General features: G+C 37.9%; 2 protein-coding genes and 1 non-coding gene across 3 annotated transcripts; 2 read left to right on the top strand and 1 right to left on the bottom strand.

Annotated features, from left to right (window-relative positions):
• Nucleotides 1-585: 585 nt before the first annotated feature.
• On the top strand, nucleotides 586-11,158 carry LOC117405108 (probable bifunctional dTTP/UTP pyrophosphatase/methyltransferase protein). The gene is made up of 14 exons (XM_034007906.3): nucleotides 586-743; nucleotides 2,209-2,311; nucleotides 2,500-2,631; nucleotides 3,120-3,167; nucleotides 3,369-3,433; nucleotides 3,630-3,694; nucleotides 4,606-4,714; nucleotides 5,696-6,098; nucleotides 6,748-6,922; nucleotides 8,112-8,296; nucleotides 8,815-8,947; nucleotides 9,086-9,229; nucleotides 9,416-9,538; nucleotides 10,557-11,158. The coding sequence occupies exons 2-14, from the start codon at nucleotides 2,219-2,221 to the stop codon at nucleotides 10,760-10,762; spliced, it is 1,881 nt and encodes a 626-aa protein (XP_033863797.3). The 5' UTR covers nucleotides 586-743; nucleotides 2,209-2,218; the 3' UTR covers nucleotides 10,763-11,158.
• Nucleotides 11,159-12,816: 1,658 nt separating this feature from the next.
• LOC117406391 (5S ribosomal RNA) lies at nucleotides 12,817-12,935 on the bottom strand. Its single transcript, XR_004544950.1, has one exon. It is a non-coding gene; the product is annotated as a 5S ribosomal RNA (ribosomal RNA).
• A 519-nt stretch (nucleotides 12,936-13,454) lies between these two features.
• On the top strand, nucleotides 13,455-17,291 carry LOC117406389 (ADP/ATP translocase 3). The gene is made up of 4 exons (XM_034010410.3): nucleotides 13,455-13,665; nucleotides 14,961-15,444; nucleotides 15,743-15,883; nucleotides 16,824-17,291. Exons 1-4 carry the CDS (start codon nucleotides 13,555-13,557, stop codon nucleotides 16,979-16,981), a joined length of 894 nt encoding a protein of 297 aa, XP_033866301.1. The 5' UTR covers nucleotides 13,455-13,554; the 3' UTR covers nucleotides 16,982-17,291.
• The last annotated feature ends 6,541 nt before the right edge of the window (nucleotides 17,292-23,832 follow it).

The following is a 23,832-nucleotide window of genomic DNA, read 5'->3' as shown; positions in this document are numbered from 1 at the left end:
TTTGCAGTCCGGAGTTCGAGCGTGTCTGTGAACCGTTACTGAGTAACAGAGCCGCTGACTTCCATAGAAAACAAAGGGAGAGCGGCGTGTGCCTGGTTGTACAATACCAGCTATAAATGTGGTTATTTAAACTACAATAAATTAGGGTTTGCACAATGCCTAGTGATAACACAGCATTACAAATTAATACAGCACTGTGCCAGTTGTGCCTTAATTCGGTCAGTTTTAACACAATATTGTTTATTTTATGGAATTTAATCACCAACTGCAGTATGTGCCAGAGAGCAATAAACTAGACTACACCAGGCCAAAACGTTTCAGAGACTGGACCCTGCCCAGCAACATTTCGGAACTGACCTTGGATCTGTACAATTCTGCGAAACCCATGCAAGACAGTGTGTATTCCATATTATCGTTAACCTATACAGTAGGCCTAGTTTTAACACAGCAGCATTTTCATGAAGTACATTTCAGAAATACTCAATGCACATATAGCACTGACATTTTCGGAGTAAAATAAATAAATAAATACAAACAGTAATAATAAACTAACGCTACTTTCAAACAGCAGCAGACGCGGTGCTTTCACCACACACGACCTTCTGCAGTAGAACGCATGCGCAAATAAACTCCTCCATGTTCCTACAAACTAAACTGGGGGGTTTGTTTGTTGCAAGGAAATCACCTGGCTGGAGACCGATCGGGTATCGTTTCAAGAATTCATTCAACAATTTGAAATAAAAGTACGTCAGTTTCGATCTTTTTTTTTTTATGATGTTAAAACGTATTTCATCAGGGTTTCCATGTGTAGAATTATTTGTTTGTATGCTGAATAAACTACGGTGTCAGCTTACTACTGTTGTTCCCAAACTAATTCTAGTTCTGTAATGTATGTCGTTTTTTTGTGGTTGTCGTTCGCAATTTGCTCTGCTGAGAAATCCAGCAGCTGCCGCTGAGCTCGTGGTACCTGGTAACGAGTACTGGGAATTGGAACACAGCTTTACTTTAAGTTATTATTATTCGTTCAGTCAGTAGCTATAGCGCTAACGTTACAATAGGCCAGACACTAAGTTAAACACAGCATTTAAAAACAAAATGAAAGGGGAACGTGCACAGTGAATGGAATTTCAATCGGAGAGATGGTTTGTGTGAATAATAATAATAATAATATAATGATTAAATACAGCAGCGGAGCCAGCTAGTGTCATGATTAAAACAGCCATTGTTATAGCTGATTAAATATGATGGCACTTTTTATGTATCCTTCTACATAAGAACTCTAAAACGAACGTTCTACAAAATATAGTCCTCCGTTACAACAGCATTGCCTGTGTGTGAGCTTCTCAAAAAACGAGTGCACAAAATAGTATTTTTAAAACACGTTTGCCATTATGTTACATTATGCACAGTATTGTATACTGTTTGGTCAAATTGTATTTGTATGCCTCTCTTGAGGAGACTCCCCCCTATAGCAATACAGAAAGGTCTTTTTAGGTAGGTTTGAATCAGCCATTTTATTATAAAATAGTAATGTGCCAGCAATGTGAACCATCAGGGTCCTGCTATATCTGCCCTTAACTGATCAGACATATTATAGGTTTTCAGACCAGAAATCAATCTCACCAGAGTCTGTAGGTCTTTTAATTGATTTTCCTGTTGAAGGAGATCCAGGCAACTGTAAAGGGAAAACAGTTGCCCTTAACCACTTCACAGCATATTTAGCTTGGGGTTGATGCTTACATTACTGGCACATGTTGGTTTTATTAAAATATAAAAACAAAATTAAAATACCTTTCTGTATTGCCATAGGGACCAGACTCCTCAAGAGATGAATACAGTGTTGCCAAACCCAATGCAGTACTGTAGATACAGCATATAAATCAGCTGCAAATCATTTAGAGACCAGTTTGCTGTTTCATCAATCATTTGCTGTCTAGATGCAAGTAAACCTTGCTAAATGTATTAATTCTACAAAACACCATTAGTAAGTGTACAAAAACTGTGCCATTGTTGAGGACAAAGAGCACCATATTTACAGTAAGTAGAAAGATACATTTTACAGTTGTGTGTGTGTTTTTTTGTTTTTGTTTTTGATTTTTTAAAGATTTCCTGTGGCAAATCTCTACCCACTGTCTTGGGATAATAAACATATAACATGATGCCAGTTCAGGGGATATAAAGCATTCCCTTAAATGTCTCCATTTACAGAGCTATCAAGATGGTGCTGAACCCGGTGATAACCAAACTAGCTGGAAGGCTAGTAGTCCTGGCAAGTGCTTCTCCAAGGAGACGGGAGATTCTTACCAATGTGGTGAGTGAGCATTGTGAAAGACAGTGTAGAGATCGTAGTGGGGCTCATTTAAGTCTCTCTTTGCTGTAGATGACTGCAGTAAGCCTCAATGCTATAGTTCTTAATTGATAGTGTTCTTATTCTATGGCGTGTACACTAAACCCCCTGGGCTGTGACATGTCTGATGTTCATCTCTCTTAATGTCCCAGGGACTACGCTTTGAAGTGGTTCCTTCCTGGTTTAAGGAGACCCTGGACAAGTCGTCTTTCGCAGCTCCGCATTTATATGCAGTAGAGACTGCCAAGCAGAAGGCCCTGGAGGTGGCAAGAAGAATGCAGATTGTAAGTTGCAAGGAGAATGAACAATGAATTTGTGTTTGCATTGTTAATCAATGAATGGTAAAAGGCCTGGTCTCAGTAATGCTTTAACCATGTGCTGACACCTGTTTAACTTCATTTATCCCAGTCTTGATTAATCCGTTTGACGCAACCATTATCACGATGGTTTCAAAATAGTTAAATGGATTTCTGTGAAATTGTAGCGAGTGATTTAAATCATTCGTGTTACATCAGTTACTTATTTTCTTGTGTATGAAATATATAAAGCTGTTAAGTGCAAATTATAATACAGTTAATAACACAATACATGGTGTTATGTTATAAAGATCAAAACTTGATGCCAAACTTAAACTAACAAATGCTGTTCAATCCAAGGCTTCGTAATTGTAGTAAACTAAAAAAACGTTCTTGCCTTCTGTTACACATTGAAAGCAAGCTGCTGTGCACGATGTATAGTTATTGACTATTTTTGTTAATCTCTGTTTTTTCAGAAACACCTCAAAACACCAGACATTGTGATAGGAGCAGATACTATAGTGGTAAGGTATTTCTACATTCAGTTATCACACATTTTGGAGTATCCACTTCCATCAAAACAAATTGTGGTACATCAAGTTTGAGGTTTGAAATTCTAAGTGTCCAAATGTGCCTCTGGTTGAAATAATAAACTGTGATCTGTGAAATGTACCGTAATGTAAAAGTATAGCTTCTAATGCTCATTTCTCTTTTTGATTTTTGAGACTATAGAAGGAGACATTCTTGAAAAACCAGCTGACAAACAAGACGCTTATCGGATGCTCTCCAGGTCCGTTTCCGTTGTCCAAAAAAATAAATAAAAAGACGGATTGCATTGTAAAATGAATTCTTGTGTGATCTATGTTTAACTAAGCCTATGTTTAACTAAGCCTAGTTCGTGTTACATCAATACTGTTTACACAGTAGATAGTGTAAAAGATACTGCTCTGTGGTACATTAATATGTATTGCGTTATCTTCTTTTAGGCTGAGTGGTAAAGAGCACAGCGTGTTTACAGGGGTTGCAATAGTTCACTGTACCAGCGAGACTGGTAAGTGCAGATACTTTAACTTTAATACAGGGTGTTACAGTTTATCTAAGATAATCTAGTGTGTAGCTCTAAAAATATGTGGTTACATGTATTCTAAAATCTGCTTTCACATGTTTTTAACTAAGATACCAAACCTATGTATCTTGATAACATTTCTGGTAAACTTCCATAGAGATTGTAAATAGAATGTGAAATGATGGCAAACCCAGAACGTGTAGTAACGGTCTGTGGGTATCACAGTCTATGCAAACCATTGTAGCAACATGGGTGAACTAGAGGGGCACAATGCACAGAAAGTATTCACTCAAGAGCATTATGCCTACAGGGCTGCCAGGCACACCCTTCTGTACAAGCCTGCCCCAGAGGTCCAGCAAGCTATCTGGAGAGTGACTGACCTGCCCACTCGCATGTTGCTGCCATGCTTCTGTATAGAGGTGCAGGAGCCATAGGACACCTTAACTTATCATCTCACTTGTCACTTAACACAACCTCTGCTAACATTTCACATACAGTCAAATGTTTGGTTAGTTATTTACAAGTTATGGATTTGTAGATCTAACCATGCATATGTTGAATTATTTTAATAGTTTCATTTTTTCAGGCTTCTAAACATATGCAAACTGACATGATGATGCTACCTGTCTTGGACTGCTATAACTGTACAATACACAGAACAGAGAATGTGCTCACATTTGCATAGTGTGTTCTTGCAACCTGAACAGATGCACAATGATTGTGAAAATATTGTTTGCAAATTGCATATTCTCGAGATTACAATTTAGCGGTCGACCCTGTTGAAACAAACTAGATTTCAAATTCAGTGCTCAATGCAAACTACAGCATACAGAATGCATTGTACAGCTGTTTTGTGTCTTTTTTATATTTTGGATTGTGTGTTTATTTTTTCACAGACAGTCAAATGGAGTATGATGTTTTTGATTTTTATGAAGAAACAAAAGTAAAGTTTGCAGACCTATCAGAGGAGCTACTGTGGGAATATATTCACAGCGGTGAACCAATGTAAGTGTCCCAAAGAAAGAAAGAAAACCTGTATACATCCCGTACAACTTGAAACGATGTCTTGCTGGGTTTAACATATTTGTAGAGAATTGCTTGGTTAGGGCATTCTTTTGTCCATGCTTTCTTTAACACACTTTATTGACAGTATCTGAATCAATGGTTATAAAGAGAAACGTGTCTCTGTTTGTCACATGTACATTTTTACATGTGTGGTCTATTGTAGCATCTATTGTATGTATTGCATAGCATAATTCAAGATGTGAAGTATACTACTATTATATAATGTTTTCGCAAATCTTTTAAATTGTAGTGAATAGTTTGGGTTGATTGTTGTTAAAATGCTTACCACTACAGTACTTCACGTCCATAAATGTCCAGTGTGTAATATCATTTTAGAACAATAGGTGGCAGCAAAGTATAGCAATGAAGCTTAGGGAAGTTTGCATACAATCGACCTAGAGAGCAACAGCTTATTTCAGAAGCTGGCGCCAGACAATCTTATCTTGATAGTGGTAAATGCTGACCTCCAGATACAGGGTAAACTGCACAGGGATGCAGAACCCCAGACAGTCTTACAGTGGTCCAGTATGTAAGCCTGTGCTTAAGTGTGTATGACATACTTTAGAGTTTGACATATATCAAAGCTGTCACACTTCCATTTGTGCATGTACTTACAGTGAATGTAGGTCATGGTGATCTGCTTTTATTATACTAATAGCTCAAACTTTATATGTATAGCACAGTGGGGGGTACATGTTACTGTAAATCTGGTTAGTTCATTAGGAAAATATAAAACAAAATAAAGGAAAATAGCATTATGTTTGTAGCATGCATGAAACAGGCATAATAGTAAATTATCTAAGAATCTTAAAATGTCTGCCACATTTGGTAATATGGTAAATAAAAATAATCTTGAAATGTCTGTTTTGAATTTGTAGGTTGATTTTTTTTTTTTTTCTCCTTGTCTTGTTTATTTTAAAGGGATAAAGCTGGTGGGTATGGTATTCAGGCCTTAGGAGGAATGCTGGTTGAATACGTCCACGGAGACTTTCTTAATGTTGTGGGATTCCCCCTGAATCATTTCTGCAAGAAACTGGCAGAGATCTACAACCCCCCACCCAAAAGTGAGATCCGGCACACAAAGTATGAGTCTATACCAAACGTGGAAACATTCGATAATCCTGGTGACCTGGAGAGTGGACTGGAGAGGCACACGGAGAATGGAGAGGCAATCAGGATAGGCAACCAACCGGGTGACCAAGACAACAGGAGTATTTCACACCACTGCGCTGCAGTGTCAGTGGAGGCTCAGGGTTCGGCTAAAGGGCCTGTAGAATTTCCTCACAACATTGCAGATCTTTTGGATGGCTTTAAAGCTTCAAAGGTATTTACTATTAATAGTTTTTACTCTGAGTTTACTTTTCTTGTGAAGGAAAAAGGATGGTTAAAGGTCTTAGACTGTGGGATACTTTCCATGTACAATCCTGACACCAGGTAGTAAAATATATGTTGCACCCTCTTCAAGGTACACTGAACTGGGATTTTACCCAGTTACTGTAACATTGTAATCGTAAAGTCAAAAACTGCTTTTGGAAGGACTTACAGTTTTTAGTTTTTTGTATTTTTTTTCAATTCTTATTATTGTTATCCATAAAACTCGGATCAAAATTCTAAGGTGAAACTATAAGAAACTTTTAACTCTTGTTTTTTTAAAAGATGTAAAACACCTGTTAATTTTACAAAGCTAGAACTAAACAGCCAAGTTATATATTTCAAGTTCCCTTAGGCACTCTCAAGGTGTTTGTTTGGTGTCTCATTTTGTAACATTAACATGATTTTTTTTTTCTGCTTTTAAAAAAAAAAGGAGTTAAAGAACCGAGGAAACACTTTGGAAATGTGGCCCGAGTCAAGTTGTGCTGCCTTCAGTCAAGGGACCAGGGTTGCAAACAAACACATCCATGTACACACAGCATTTTAATTTAATGCAACATTATTTTTGGAATCAGTATGTGAATCTCGTGTTTGTGTTGCAGACTTTATTTGTGGCATCCAAACTGAAGGTGTTTGACCTGTTAAACCATCATGGTAGCTTGGAAGTTGGAGAAGTTGCTGACAAACTTCAGACCTCTGTTGTGGGAACAGAGCGACTCCTTGAGGGCTGTGTGGCACTTGGTTTGCTGGAGAAAACCCATCAATTAGACTCTCAGGGTACGTCCCTCATTGTACAGTCCAGTATATTGTGTTTATACCACAAGCTTGGGTGGCTCTAGCGTGGGACATATGTTTGTTACTCCACTTCAGTGGAATAACATATTATTATTATTATTATTATTATTAGTTTATTTAGCAGACACCTTTATCCAAGGCGACTTACAGAGACTAGGGTGTGTGAAAAATGCATCAGCTGGTCTCACCCGAAAGACGGAGCACATGGAGGTCAAGTGACTTGCTCAGGGTCACACAGTGAGTCAGTGGCTGAGTCGGGATTTGAACCAGGGACCTCCTGGTTACAAGACCTTTTCTTTAACCACTGGACCAAACCGCCTCCGTAAGTGGGATAACATGCTTACCGGGACTAGTTTTGAATGTGTCTTTGCTTATATTCCAATCCAGTGGTGCACTGCTGAAATTCAGGACAGAGCTGCGTGTCGGTAGTTGTTTTAAAATACGTGAAATCATTTCAGATTTCTATTGTTGATTTGGACCCCGATTTCATTGAGAGTGAGCTTAGTCAAGAAATAATGTTACTGAATTGCCTGTCTGACTTCTCCGAACAGCCTGTAGCCCCTTCACTAACACTGGTAAGAGTAGGAAACAACAGAGAGGCTGCAAAGTTCTATCTAAAAAGACGATGAGGCCATAAGCAGGGTTTGAAATGAATCCACATCAAAGCATAGTGTGTTGAAAATGAAAGTAAAGAGTAAAATAATGCCTGAATTGGTTTAATATCAAATGTTATTGCTATTTATTTTATAAAATATAAACAGAATAATGAATGATTGTTCGTGATGTCTGTTTTTTATTCACCTTAGGATGATGTCCTTACAAAGCCCCTGTGGTGAATAAAAACTATATATAAGAATACAATAGTGTACTGCTTGGTTTGTTGTCATATTAAGTGGCGTACTCCATGAGATCAATAGTGAAAGTGTAAGTGGTTGAATTAAAAATATATAATTACACATTGGTGCATATGTGGCATATCATGTTTAGTTTTAAAAATCAGTTGAACATTGTTATATCCTGGGGCTTTAATAGTAATATCATTGTACTCTGGAGACCCCTATTGCCTATAAGATGTATTTTGTGTTTTCCAACACTCAATACTTTTGAGATTGTGAGTGATGAGGTTTTAGATGTAAACATGCACAGCACATAAGTCCCTTTTTTTTCACAGTGTATAAAAATACAGAGCAAGCAAACATGTACCTGGTGTCATCCAGTGATTATTCCCTCCACGGGTATATTATTCACTGTAATGATCACGTCTGGCCACTCTTCACACACCTGGAGCATGCTGTTCAGGAAGGGACTAACCAGAACGAGAGAGCCTTTGGGAGCAAAACGGAGGATCTCTTTCAGGTAACCACATGCCTTTGTTTAAAAAAAAAAATAATTGTTTAATATATATATATATTTTTATAGGCAAATTGCTCAACAAATTGTTTTAAAACATCTTTTATATGTGGTTTTACAGATGTACACATGTCTAGAGAACTTGTCCAGTTTAGATGAAAGGATTTTCTTAGCACAAATTATTAAAATGAAGATAATCTGGGGGTATATTAGTCAATAGATATAGGTCATGGTGATCACCTTTTTATGTTAATAGTGATGACTTTGAAGCCGTGACTGGCAAAAGTTTTCCTTTTGTGGATGAGGAAAAAAAGTTACAAGAAACAGTTATTTATTTTAGCAATTTTTTCACAAATTATACATTTCCATTGGGGTATGTAAACTTTTGACTACAACTGTATATACAAATATTACAGCGGTCTTGAAAAATGTTTTTTTTCTTAATAGAGAACAACATTGATTTCCCTCTTGTACTTCTTCCTCCTATCTGAATTTATTCATGAAATCTCTGCTTTTTGTTTAAGGATGCCTACTGCAACAAAAAAGACGTGAGGCTGCGCTTTATGAACGCCATGCACAGCATTGCCCGAGCGACGGGAAGAGATGTTGCAGCAGTCTTTGACCTCTCTCGGTTTAAAACCGCATGCGATGTAGGAGGTATTCACACACTTATTGTTCAATTCAGATTCTGCATTTCTTTCTTTCTGGCTCTTGAGATTGAAGAGCCTCAATCAGAGGTCCAATGTACTCCCCTAGCTGTCATACAGGAAGTAACTGATATGTGTTTGTCACCAGGGTGCACAGGAGCAATGGCGTATGAGCTTGTGAAAATGTACCCAGATTTAACTATTGCAGTCTATGATCTGCCAGCTGTTATAGAAATGAGCAGCCATTTTCGGCCTCACAAACAAGATACCCATCGAGTGACGTTCACAGCAGGTAAGCTGACTTCTCACCACAGTATGAAAAATGAAATGCTTTGTTTTTTAACATTTTGATGGTGGGGTCAAGCAAACTGAATTTTTTCAATTAGTCTTGAAGGATTTAGGTTATGAGCAGTACGCACCCCTTCTCCAACAAAAGTTTTTTTTTTTTTGGTTTATTTTGTTATTCTTTTCAAAACAGGTGACTTCTTCAAAGATGATCTTCCTAAAGCAGACCTGTATATCCTTTCCAGAATTCTTCATGATTGGTCTGAAGACAAGATCGATGTTTTGTTAAGCAAAATCTCTCAGATCTGTACACCAGGTAAGAACATAGTATCGAATCTAGCATTTAAATAGTGTTAGGTCTGTATGAGACACTAGGATCCAGGGATAAAAACCTGGCGCTTGAAAAGAGCACTTTTCCTCTGTGAAGACTGGGAATTGCAAGGAATCTTGTATTTAGATGGCCAGAAGTGTTTTTTTTTAAAAAAATTAGGTTTTTAATTTAAAGGTGTCCTCCAATCTGAAAGTCAGCAATTGATATTCAGTTCAACAGTTACATCCATAGTTATTTAATGTTGCTTCATTTGCAGTTTTGAAGCATAAAGCATGACCTTTTTTATCAGTTTCATGAGAACGTGTCACACACTGGTTGCTAGGGACACTGCAGCACAAGAGCAAGGCCCGCAGTACAATATGCAGGATTACAGTAAGAACAGCAGGTTCTGGAAAAATAGTACAGATGTTGATGTTTCCCGACTACAAAGCTAAAATGAAAGTGCTTTGTTTGAATAAATGTATTGGACATAATTGATCATGCAAAACAAGCAGCAATGTGTTTCAACAAACATCTGACATAGAAGCGTAGACAAGGAACTTGGTTGTGGACTGTATCTCCTGCCTGTCATGAACAAAACAATTATCTTCATATCGAAACAGTGAATAAGAACAATACAACAGGCAGAAAACCCGCTGGGCTCCTGCATGTGTAATAGACAGTGTTGTGTGATACGCCGCTGTTCCGGATTGTACCCTGTCGGTAAGCTGAGATGAGGTTAAAAGCTCTAAAAAACATTGTGGTTTAGACGGTCTTTGCGATGTGTGGGGTCGACGGTTTACACCTAGCTTTCACCCTGTTACACATACAGCAGCCAGTTTTCGGGCAGTGAAGCATATAGGCCATAGAGTGATATAGCATTGGAAAGTGTTTAGAGGCCCACGTTTACAACACTGCTCCGTCATCCACTTGTCGTGGCAGGCTTGATGTGTGCTTGCAGGACCGTGGGGGGCGTTTGACACATGAACCTTTTTCTATCCATTTCTGTGTTTGAAATGTGTAGGCTGTGGGCTGCTGGTGGCTGAGATTGTTCTGGACGAGCAGCGAAGGAGCCCAGCAAGAGCACTGCTGCAGGCCCTCAGCATGACTGAAGGGAAGCAGAGGAGTGGGTCAGAGTACAGCCAGCTCCTGCAGAAATACGCTTTCACTGAAATACAACCGAAGCACACTGGAAACTTTCTGGACGCAATCCTGTTCGTTAAGCAGTAATGTGACTTTCACATGATTCTAACCCAGAAGATTTTACCAGCCTAGTGTCTCGGTCCCGTGCACTATAATAATGGAAGGTTTGATTGCCATTATTAGTGTGTGGTCTTCAAACCCCTACAAAGATGTTTTTTTTACTTCCATTGTATCAGAAAGTTGTATGAAAACTACAGAATTGTATTGCATATTGTAATACAGATGTGCCCATTTTAATTTCAAATATCTGAGCCTGCGCCGTTACAGAATTAACGTTACAGATGCCAGGACTGTAGTGAAATGTTCTGAATCCAGTGTTTCTTTACCAAAGCACAATGTTATTTAATACGGATACTCTGAATAGCCACATAAAATAACGAACACTCATTTTATCTTTCAACATAATAAAATGTTTTAATTTAATGTATGTGGACTCTCTTTATTACCCTCTGAGAATTCGACATTCATCACAAGAATTAACCACAAGCCAGTATAATGCAACGTTAGTTTATTGAATAAGAATGGCTGCTTAGTTCTATTCTACATTTCAAAAGTACCTTCATGCAACACAAAGGTTAATAAAATGCAGATTATGTGTTATATCCTGATTTCATATTGTTAATACTTCAACCTAGTAAATACATGCAGATTAGATAGAGAGAGACTGACTAAATGCAGAATTGTAATTATTAGTGCCTGTCATTTCTCTAAACACATGCCACAATTTAAAAAAAAAATCCTAAAGCTGGTTACTTTATCTTCGTACCACAAGTATTAAGAATGAAAATGTGTCTATTATCCTAATTTGATGATATTCAACAGCATGGATTTAAGTAGATGTTTTTTTTTTTTATTTGTTATTAAATTTTATTATTTAAGCAACAGAATCAACATAATTTGCTTGATAATTGTATACCCTAAAATGTGGGTGTTATCACCGATTTAGTCTTCCCCACCCTCGAATAATTATTGTCTATTTTCCAGTTACCATAAGCAAAACCCCCTGCCTCAATGCCTTTAACATTATATCAAAACATCCATTTGATTATCCCTACCTTCTCGCACATTGCATTGTTTTGCTGAGGAAATGATCTACATGTTGGTGCATGTTGTTGCATTTCTCTTTGTGTCAAATGTCTTTCGGACTTTTGCTAGTCTCATACTTGCTACCTCCAGTAGATGTTAGCAGCTAAATTAACGGTTGGCAGCTAAGCCAAGTTTGACAGCCTAGCTGTTCTGCTCAGATAAGACATGTCAATTTTGCCATAGTCCAGGCCGGGTACGCACTTCCCCATTAACATTGTTCCTAGGAGAAGGGAATGTTACAAGCACGAACTGTCACATCACTTAACTTTCCTTTTAACTATTTTCCTTTCACAACTCTTTTTGTGTTCAACAATGTATATTCCAATGCACACAATGTATAATGGATAGGACAGCTATGGCTAAAAGTTAACTCGTGTTGCTTCATGAATTGAAATCTAACATGAAATACTGTACTACGATTATGGCTTCCGGTAGACTTTTGCAGTACCATTTTGTAGTTATTTGATTACATGATGTTAAATACAATGTCAGGCACCTATAGCAGTAAGACGACCACATTACAGCAATCAAACTGTAAGTGATCTGTAATAGCCTGCTGTACGTATTGCTTTTGATTAGGAAAAAAAAAAAATCTACGGTATTGATGTCTTAAAAGCTACAATCTATTTAAAATACAAATTAATGACAACTTAAAGAAGATCTGAATGCTTAAGAAATTATTATTATTATTATTATTATTATTATTATTATTATTATTATTATTGCTGTACAGATGGTGTCTTCTGCATCAATCCTTTTTTTTCAAAACTTTTTTTGACTGCATGGTGCACATTTCGTCACAAATTGAGGAAACAACACTGGTGTCTGCGACATATTAAACTATGATATATTGCATAGCTGGTCCCTTTGTTTGTGTGCGTGATGAGACCAAAACAAACCTCCAACATTAAAAAGATGTTTACCATTACAGCTTCCAGGTTAGTAACATAAAAAAAACAGGGAAATAGCGCCCCCTGTTGAGCTGCAGAAAGAAAAGCTTACAGCACCTGGTATTCCCAGGCGGTCTCCCATCCAAGTACTAACCAGGCCCGACCTTGCTTAGCTTCCGAGATCAGACGAGATCGGGCGTTCTCAAGGTGGTATGGCCGTAAGCGAAAGTTATTCGTGGTTTCGGCTCTTTCATAGTACAATAATACATTAATATAATTTAAGCGAGACGGGGGTGGAGGCAAATCTAGAGATGTGCGACCCGACGAACCGGATACAAATATAAAGGATCCGGTCAGTGAGTACTGTAGTTTTAATAAAACTGATTATTAAAACATAAAACCATTAAAATTATCAAAGACTTAATTTCTGTCAAAAATACATTTGGTAACTATAATTGACGTTTATACACGCACTTAGCTAGACTATATATTTGCGTTTTGTTGTCCTTGTTTTGGACTACTGACTGATCGTGGCTGTGATGAGTTTAGTTTGACTTCTCTGTGATTGTTTTTGTAATGGTGTTTATGCTGAAGTACAATTGCAGCACTACCTCTTTTACTAAACTGACACTCGACGTGATTCACCACTGTGAAACAATTTTTAAATAAAGTTATTCTAAAATACAAAAGGGAAGTTCAGCTAATCTCTCGCGATACGTTTGCCATAGATTTAGTCCAAGCGCAAACGGGAAATCGGCCATTTTGTCAGAGGATTTTGGCATTGAGACTTGCAGGAGCTTGACTCTTATCCCAACGAAGCCGGCATACATCCTTACAGCTACAATGTCGGAACAAGCCATCTCCTTCGCTAAAGACTTTCTGGCTGGTGGAGTTGCTGCTGCCATATCAAAAACAGCAGTGGCCCCCATTGAGAGAGTCAAACTGCTGCTACAGGTAAAATAAAATAAACTAAGCGAAGCTGCGACGAGCGAGCAAGCAGGGGGAGGGGAGGGTTTTTATAACATTGTGCGTTGTTGTAAATTGAATACACATTAAATTAGGTGATTCTGAACTCTTGACACCAGTTAATTTTGCAACAAATTAAAGTACACTGAAGTAAAAAATAAAAAATATATTTTTTGCTCACAACCTTCAAAATTCTCCTTGAGCAGCCATATTGAACTTGAAACTGCGGCAGGGATTGCTCGGTGTGATTTAATTTTTTTACATTTTGACTGCATTTTATCGTTTCTTTTTGTGTATCCCAGTCTCATTTTCCGATAGATTCTTCTAGAATTCTTTCTACCACGAGTAGTGAATACAGGTTCCTCTTGGTCTGAATTGCTATTAATATTCTTACATACAATCTTCTCCTTGCTTAGTTGGCACATAAACACTGCGGCGCCTGATTTTAATTGAGACAATTCTTAATTTAAATGTGGTTTTGTTCAATGTTTTGTAATTTTCTTGCACAGTAGGTGTCCTTAAACGAACAGTCTAATTTACTTGAGTTGCGGTATGAAACAGCTATAAGCCACTAATTTAGCCACAGAAAGCCAACCTGCTGCTACGTGAGCCTTAATTCTTTATCACTTAAGCACCTTTGCTAATATGAATGAGAGCAGTGGGCACAACTGTATTCAGCTATCTTTATTCTACTCGAACACTTATGCGTTGAAAAACATTGTTTTTGCAGTCCCAAGAAACTAGAAGGTGATTCTAGTTTATTTTGACAGTGGGCCACAACATTTGCACAAATGGTTGTAAAAGTTTAAACTGTGGTACGTTTTCTGATACTTTAAAGGTCAATCGGGTTATACTAAAGTCGGTATTTTGATCTGCCCCTCTTTCAAGTATGAGCATGTTGCTGTGAAATGCGAAGGTTGAAGTAAATCTCATTATGTAATTACTGTGCTTCAGCTTTGAGTCGCCTTCAAATCGCAACACATCTTCCTCAAGGTCACATGTTGCTACCTTCAAAGTTTCATTGATCAGCTATAGTTTATAATTGACCATATACACATGTATGGGCAGCTTAATCAATTGAAGGTAGTTAATGTCGGTTCAATCACATATTTATTATGGAGCCATTTCTTGCACCTGCTTTGCTGTTCATTTTCACACCTTTTTGTACCAACAAGGTGTTTTTATATGGACTATCCAAGTAATTGCAGTTATAAAAAAGTTAATTGAAAACCTAATTGAGTTATTTGGAGAATATCATAACATTTGTCACCTTCCACTTTCAGGTACAACATGCAAGCAAACAGATTGCGGTAGACCAGCAGTACAAAGGCATTGTCGACTGTATTGTGCGCATTCCCAAGGAGCAGGGTTTTGTGTCGTTTTGGCGTGGCAATTTGGCCAATGTCATCCGATACTTCCCCACTCAGGCCCTCAACTTCGCCTTTAAGGACAAGTATAAGCAGATTTTCCTGGGTGGTGTAGATAAGAACCAGTTCTGGCGCTACTTTGCTGGTAACCTTGCTTCTGGAGGTGCTGCTGGAGCCACATCCCTTTGTTTTGTGTACCCTCTGGATTTCGCCCGAACACGCTTGGCTGCTGACGTGGGCAAAGCTGGTGCCACCAGAGAATTCAAAGGCCTGGCCGACTGTCTGGTGAAGATTAGCAAATCTGATGGTATTAAAGGCTTGTACCAAGGGTTCAATGTGTCTGTGCAGGGAATCATCATCTACAGAGCTGCCTACTTTGGTGTCTATGATACAGCCAAGGGTATGTACACTGATACCTCCAGATATATTTATTTCTATCACGTATAGTTATTGAGTAAATGGACAATTAAAAGCTGTTGGTTCCCCACAATCCCCCCACCCCCTTTGCGTGGAAATTGATTGTGGGCTTTTTTCCTGTAATTGAGTGACCCATTCTGTTTCTTGTCTGCTAATACAGTATAATGATGTTTATTTAATTCTACGTCTTGTTATGAAAACTTACAATAAAACCAAGATCTTGTCTAGAATATCAAATCACCCTCTATAGAGCAATTTTATTTATTTATTCTTTCCTCCAGGTATGCTCCCAGATCCAAAGAACACCCACATTGTGATCAGCTGGATGATTGCACAGACTGTGACTGCAGTGGCTGGTGTAATGTCTTACCCATTCGATACTGTGCGTCGTCGTATGATGATGCAGTCTGGCCGTAAAGGAGGTAAATAAATTTAACACTCATTTTGGATTACCTTACCCATTCTAGAAGTGGTGCTAACTGAGCTGTATGTAATTTGACTTTTGCATATGGGTTAGTTCATGAAAAGGCCTTACCAATGTATGGCTAGTAATCTTGTGTAACAATTAAAAAACAAAACACAAGAAGACTGCAGTTCTATTTGCAAATCAATAACGGGTATAATTATAAATAACGTGAAAGAAACTGGCCGCAAGAATCGCAGGGAGGTCATAACCACAAGTGTAAAACAGATGGTGTCCACCGTCGTTGTGATTATCACCTTTTTAATTGAGGTATGGTTTAAGCTATAGAAATAAAACCAGTTACATAATCAATTCCCCACTGTATTTATTTAAATAGACTTCTCCAAAGATGTTTTATTGTTGGGCACACTACGTAGATAGGAATGCTAGGGGTCAAATATGCTGGTATTAGACCTTAGACTGGGATTGGTGTCCGAGTTACATGAACACCTTCTTATGGTGGAAAAAATATAACCGTGTGATTAAATCATTATACTGTAGGTTAAGAAAACCTCTTTTAAAAATGTATTTGGCTGAATTTATAATGCTTTCATACATTTTTTGTGTGATCAAATGTTTATTGGGGAGGATACAAAAACATATAATTAAGTACAATACAATCATTTTCCCAAGTTTTACATTTTCTCCCCCCCCCACCCAAACCACCCTCCACAACCCCCCCCCCCCCCCACAAAGAACCTCCCTAACTAATATCAGTCAGATAAAACTGAAGAAGGATTAATCAAACTTTCATACATTTTATGATTGAGGTCACTGTTGGGATGCACTAAGTTTACATAAAAAAAAAAAAAATTCTTAGCTAATTTGCAGTACAGATAGAATCTGAAGTAGTTTTTAGTGAGATACATGAAAATAAAATATGTTTTCACTATTCACAGCTGACATCATGTACAGTGGAACAATTGACTGCTGGAAGAAGATTGCAAAGGATGAAGGTGGAAAGGCTTTCTTTAAGGGTGCATTGTCCAATGTTCTCAGAGGCATGGGTGGTGCCTTTGTGCTGGTCCTGTATGATGAATTCAAGAAATTTGTCTAAACTGATTCCATAATTCTTAAACACACTGGGGAACATTGAAGATGACCATGTAGAACAGCTGAACCATAAAGGACCATTAAGCTTATTCAGAATTTTCCCTGTCAAGTATTTATAGGGCCCAAATAATGTTGAATACTTGAAACCTAGTGACCAAGAAGTCTCCTTAACACAGTAAATAATGTGTTTTCCACTTAAAGCACCATGTACTGTTTTTGTTTGTTTTATTTTTTGCACAGCTCTATGTCTAGCAGTTGTGTTTTAAATTGGGGCATTCTCATCCAGGACAATAAATAATAAACATAAAAGTAAAGTTTTGTTTCTTGCTTGACTTCCCAGTAAACACACATACAGCATTCTAAAAGTACATTTGTAACTAAACCATTAAGGAATGACCATTGTGTCAATGGCAAGACATATAGGGGTAGATGCAAGTATAGGTGCTGTGTAAATAATTGTGAATGGAAGATTAAAATTGCATTGCAACCAGGCAATTATTTTGCAGTGCACTCTGTAAGCTTAAGAGCAATGCAAATTACTCAACACACACAAATAATGATCCGCAATTATGATAATGAGGGTCTCTTTTGCAGTGTTAGGAGTACAGAGAGCAGTAGTCACTGTATGATGTTTGTGAAGCATGAAATGTCAGAAAGGGCAGCAAAGACCTCTGGCACACAGAAAAGAAGAAAAGTTTTCTGAGGGAGCTGAGTCCTAAATGCTGAGGTCACTCGGCATGAAACTGAGTTGTTTGGAAAAGCCTCAACCAACATCAGTTATGCTAGTATCCTTAGGAAATTACATGTATTGGCCTGCCGTTTTTAGCATGACATCCAGAAATGTGTCTAGCACTCTGGAAAAGGTGGATTGGGCTATCCCTCCAGACATTCCAACTGGTCTGAAAAAAACAGAGGCTAGTGCAGAGAACACAGCTCTTTCACATGTGTAGGGATAGCGGTCCCTAGATTGACGTTGGGGGTCTAGCTCATCCCTCAATAAAGCTAAGAGGTCAAGGACGACCTGCGGAATGAGATGATAACGCTTTAGCATCACATCCTCCAGCATCCCAAACAAAGTGACTGGGATTGAATAAGCGGGGTCTTCTGCATCTTGCCATTCTCTGAACATGTTCCTGCCTCTCAACAAGAGCAAAGTGTTGCCGCATCAGGAAGTGTACCACAGCAGCCATCCTGAAGCCAATGACAGATCTCTGCAGGTGTGTGCTTTTATCGTTTTACACCCGCAAATAACTGCGTATCCTTATATCTACCCAAATGAGTCATACTAAGTTGTAACATGTTTGATCATTGGTGATAGATTTGTATTCAATGTTGCAGTGTGATCATTTTTCCTCAAGATGGCACTAACACATTGTAATTTGAAAAAAAATCTGCAGTCTCATGTATTTACAGCTGTGGTGCACTGCAGGGCCATTCTAGCCCAGACATTTGTTACAACTGTAGGTCACATTGCCTTATTTTAACAATAGATAAGTAATCTGTGTAATTACTTTAAGACTACAAATTCACAGACATTCTGACTAGTCTTCTGACCAAAATGTTCCTTAATCAAGGTAATTTATTTAGGAACTATACTAAACAAAAACACCAGTGTAAGCAGTAAGTTTTAACACCTTTGGTTTAAAGGAATACCTCTTGGCAAACCTGATAAAGCTCCAGACTCCCTGGCCACTCAAACCTGATCACGCTCCAGACTCCCTGAACCCTCAAACCTGATCACGCTCCAGACTCCCTGGCCACTCAAACCTGATCACACTCCAGACTCCCTGGACCCTCAAACCTGATCACGCTCCAGACTCCCTGGACCCTCAAACCTGATCACGCTCCAGACTCCCTGGACCCTCAAACCTGATCACGCTCCAGACTCCCTGGCTCCTCAAACCTGATCACACTCCAGACTCCCTCGCCCCTCAAACCTGATCACGCTCCAGACTCCCTGGCCACTCAAACCTGATCACGCTCCAGACTCCCTGGCCCCTCAAACCTGATCACGCTCCAGACTCCCTGGCCCCTCAAACCTGATCACACTCCAGACTCCCTGGCTCCTCAAACCTGATCACGCTCCAGACTCCCTGGACCCTCAAACCTGATCACGCTCCAGACTCCCTGGCTCCTCAAACCTGATCACACTCCAGACTCCCTGGCTCCTCAAACCTGATCACGCTCCAGACTCCCTGGCCCCTCAAACCTGATCACGCTCCAGACTCCCTGGCTCCTCAAACCTGATCACGCTCCAGACTCCCTGGCCCCTCAAACCTGATCACGCTCCAGCCTCCCTGGACCCTCAAACCTGATCACGCTCCAGACTCCCTGGACCCTCAAACCTGATCACGCTCCAGACTCCCTGGCCCCTCAAACCTGATCACGCTCCAGACTCCCTGGCCCCTCAACGGCCCTGGAAGGGCTAACAGAACCATAGTAAATGAAAAAGATATTTAGAAAAATTAAAATATTTAAAATAAGTAATAAAGTCCACAGAATTTAAGACAAGATATCCCAAATCAGTAATAAATAAGGTAACATTAAGAAAAACTTTCATTAAAGCCCTGATCCACCTTACTTGAACACTGCTCTATACCAAAAGTAGCATACATGCCAACAGTCCCTGTCCTGATTTCCTAGCAAATGTCCCACGTCCCGATGCATAGGAAGAAAGTCCCGCTATTTACCCATAGAAAAAAATGAATTTATTCTGCACAGTAGTAGAGTGAAAACCATGCGCTCTGCTCTTCGTGCGGCTAACACATCTGCTGAACACTAACTTATACAAAGGTAAAAACACTTCATTATGTCTGTTTTTACTGTCATGATGGTCGTGTGGTGTTGGGGAGATACGTCTATTATATGATAATGAGTGTTTTTTGTTTATGTTTGAACCCCCCCCCCCCCCTCCCCCCAATTGCTTGCATCATCAATGATAATGGTTTAAATAACGAAGACGTGGAGATGATACAGACTCCGCAGTCTGATTGATTACGCTTTCCTGTTATTACGCTACAATCCATATTTTGGATTTTTTTTCCTTTAAACACTGCAAGAGCTTGTAACTCAGGCATTTTTTTTGTATTGAACATTTTAATGCTATAGGGCTACTTTGGATGTTATGTTAATTTATTATTTCATGTTGTGTTTTCACACTGGACACTCCAATTTCTTACTTAGTTACAGAGATTATGTAAAGCATTTATTTTAGTGGACTGAAAATTTCATGTGTTTATATATTTTATAAATGTAGCGACTTTTATTCTAGCGTTTTTTCACCTACAAATGTGTTTTTACATGGTGTGCTTTTGCACTGTACACTGTAGAGTTCAAGTTTAATGTTTGTTTTGTGAAAATATTTGAAATGACAAAATAATGGAAATACTGCAGCAACTTTGAATTGTATTTCACCAGTCAATAAATAAGTTAACTGCACTTCTTGCTTCTTTATCGTGACTGTGTGCTGTGCTCTACCTTTGAATTTTAAGCATGCGTAATTGTAAATGTAATCTATATATACGTTAGCAGTAACACCTGGATATCGTATATGTGAATTCCAATCTATGTGAATCTCTATACAATCTGTGTGAATTCCCAAGTTATATAATAGAATATAATAATAACAGCTATTTAATTGTAATTCATAAGGACGATGATTATAATACCCTACAACCAACTACAGTACAAATGAAGTCTATTGTTCAGTTTCTACATCAGGTTGCAGGTAATAAGATAGCAACTACATGCTTCTCTGATTTCAATATTTTAAAAATAAAATATGAAAATAAATATTTAAAAAAAATACATGAATGTATTAATATTAAAAAATGAAAAGTAAATCGGCATTACTCACTGTTCTGATATGACAGGTTTGCCAGACTCGTGAAACCTACAAACAGCAAAAGGTGGCTCATTATTAATTTTGCTTTAGTCTTCACTTATAACATGAAGTTAGGCAAAACTGTTGTTGTAACTGAGGATAAGCAAAAAGGCACGTTGATAATCTCAGACGTAAGATTCTTTCTTACTTCCTTAAACGCACACACAATAAATAAAATAGCTTTTAGCCCGCACATGTCTCATAAATATATCATAACTGTGATGATATATTACAGTTACTCAGTCTTCATCATATCTTGAGGACCTGCTCCCTCTGTAAAACAAATCTCAAACTGGGGCTACTGTGGTTCCATCAGCACTCTAATCCAATCTACAAGTGGACATTTAACAGAAGTTCCAAATCACCTGTATTTATAACATTTTTGTATTATTGTTATTTATAAATTCATTCACCAACCTCCAATATTTCCCTTTCAGTATAATTTATCCACAACCCTCATGATCTGCCTATATTTTTTTTTCTGCAGTCCAAGATGTAATACCCGCTTCTCTCCGGTTTTACATTGGATAGTCATTAGGTAACTTCCACCAATAGTGCAGTGTTAGAGAGACTACCTGGGGCTGACAGAGTCCCAATTACAATGCATTTGATCTTGCTGCTTATGGAAATTAACAAATTTGATATCAAATCGTTTTCAAGCCCAATGGCAAATGGAAAGGTGGCATTATCCTTGTTGTTCATGAGATGCAGACTCAAGTAGTAATAATGGCCCCAGAATTTTTAAATGCTGCTTTTGTGTGTGTGTGTGTGTGTATATATATATATATATATATACTGCTTTTGTGTATATATGTTGTAATTTATTTTTATATATATATATATATATATATATATATATATATATATATATATATATATATATATATTACAACATTTTCAGTAGGCACGTTTTATTAACTATGCTTTGTAGTTGCTTCACTGTTTGATTTGTCACTTGATTTAATGTTTGTCTTTTTGATTTTACACTATTTACACTATGTATACATCACGATTATTTTAGCACATTACCTTTGTTTCTATTACATATTAGCTGCTCATGTATAGTTTACTTTGAGTTTTTCCGGTGCTTTCCGGTGTTTATTGGCTATTCACCGAATTAATTTTTTTTTGTATCAGGTGTGTTTTATCAGGTTTTATCGGTTAAAACCGAAAATCAGAAGCCCTAATTATAATAAATATACTTACCCACTGTTTACCTGTATCGTGACATTAGCTTGGTTTGTTTTAATTCTCTATTAATTAAATTATATTCATTGAAAAAAGGAAAGAGAACCACAACGTTATTTTTTTTATTTTTTTTTTGCAAAGCGAAAGTTAGCAAGCAATGTTCCTGCTTGGGGGTAGCTTGCAAAACTGTGTTGCTTAATAATAGATAATGTCTTGTTTATAGTGATGCGGTATACATAGAGGACACTTTCATGTACTGTAGTTATTCAACCAGTGAGGATGGCTAAATTAGGCATGTAATGGAGCCACTAGCACAGCAGTAGTTCGAATAACTGGCCTTGTTACCACCGGTCTACTGGGAGTTCACATGACCACTAGGAGAGTGCCTGAGGAGCATGTCTCACTCAGCAGTTCACACACAGCCCATATTTATACTGACAGGTTTTTTAATCTTATATCATCACACGGTTGAAATTGCATTCTTAAGTCATCATAAGGTCACCTATGCACTTTGCACCTGCACCCCGTGGGGTTTTAGTTGCTTCAGGCTAATTCTTACCATGCTTTGACCACACCTAAGTGTCTTGAGCCGTCAGTTCGCTACTGTTTTTACAGCATTTGCCCTTTGTGTCACCTGTGACATTACAGCCTGCGGCTTTCACAACCTTCCTCAAACCAGAGTTCCTTGTTACCAGCAGCTCGGCTGGACAGAAGCAAAGATAAATGACATACCAATTCTTGGAATTAACTGTAACAATATTTCTCTACACTTTACTCAGAAACACAATTTGAAACAGTGCGATTTACCTGTCATTCTGACGTTGGATTTGAATAAACAGATGAAAAAAAAATCTTTTGAAAAAAAAAAAAAAAATGTAATAAAATGTTTTAAAAAATAACCCTGTAGAGTTAATGATTTAGATGAACAGAAAAGAGAAGACCATTGACCCTTTGTGCACAGCCTTTGCATTGCCATTAGTTTTAATGCATTGCCACTGAAGATTGAATGATAGTGATATGTACATTTAACACAACTCATAATGCTTGAGGCCCAATTCAGTTAACTGCTAACTGCTTTAGATACTGAAATTTGCAGGCATTTTGGTTTCATATTTTTGCAGATTGCTGTGTAATCTTCTTATACCCATAGTGTACTTATTGCTGTTTAGTGGTACTAATTTCTTATGTCAATGTGGACTTATAAATAATTAATAATGTATAGCACATATCAGGCTTTAATCTTCAGACTGAATCTTCATATAAGTTCAAATTACATGTAATTGTAACATTTTATTTATGATTTCTGTTTTTCTAAAACCATTATGGAAACCAGAATACCTAGTTAGAAATACTGATTTTAAAACATAGAGAAGAGAGATAGGGTGTGGCGGGGTACCCCTGTGCATATTTCATGTTTTGTGTTTTTTGTATTTGTTGTATTATTATTTAAATGTACTGTTTTGTATGTAAATTGTAAATTGTTTTGCAGCATGGATGGGGTTAAACTTCCCCATCCATGCTAAACTCGTGCCGAATGTGACGGTCTCCAGATTGATTAATTTATTACTACTTTGAAGACGGTCCCATGTATAAAAACCTGCAGCTTTGGCTGATTGAGGTTGGTTGTTCAGAGGCGGAACGGTAGTACAGAGAAACTAAAAAGAATAATAACAATTGCTACTCGTGCTGGCTTAATACCAGCGCGATACTTGTTGTCTTTAGTGTTTGTTCAGTGTGTGTTTTGGCTGTTTTGGCCAACGTGCCGTTTGTTTTTGTAAAATGTT

This window comes from Acipenser ruthenus, chromosome 9 (assembly GCF_902713425.1).
Source record: "Acipenser ruthenus chromosome 9, fAciRut3.2 maternal haplotype, whole genome shotgun sequence".
Lineage (NCBI taxonomy): Eukaryota > Metazoa > Chordata > Actinopteri > Acipenseriformes > Acipenseridae > Acipenser > Acipenser ruthenus.
This window is presented reverse-complemented; position numbering and strand designations above follow the sequence as displayed.

Coding starts and splice junctions, on each gene's coding strand:
- LOC117405108 (XM_034007906.3), top strand. CDS start 2,219: ATGGTGCTGAACCCGGTGATAACCAAACTAGCTGGAAGGCTAGTAGTC. Junction 2,632..3,119: donor TGGCAAGAAGAATGCAGATT/GTAAGTTGCAAG, acceptor CTGTTTTTTCAG/AAACACCTCAAAACACCAGA. Junction 9,539..10,556: donor CTCTCAGATCTGTACACCAG/GTAAGAACATAG, acceptor TGAAATGTGTAG/GCTGTGGGCTGCTGGTGGCT.
- LOC117406389 (XM_034010410.3), top strand. CDS start 13,555: ATGTCGGAACAAGCCATCTCCTTCGCTAAAGACTTTCTGGCTGGTGGA. Junction 13,666..14,960: donor GAGTCAAACTGCTGCTACAG/GTAAAATAAAAT, acceptor TTCCACTTTCAG/GTACAACATGCAAGCAAACA. Junction 15,445..15,742: donor TGTCTATGATACAGCCAAGG/GTATGTACACTG, acceptor TCTTTCCTCCAG/GTATGCTCCCAGATCCAAAG.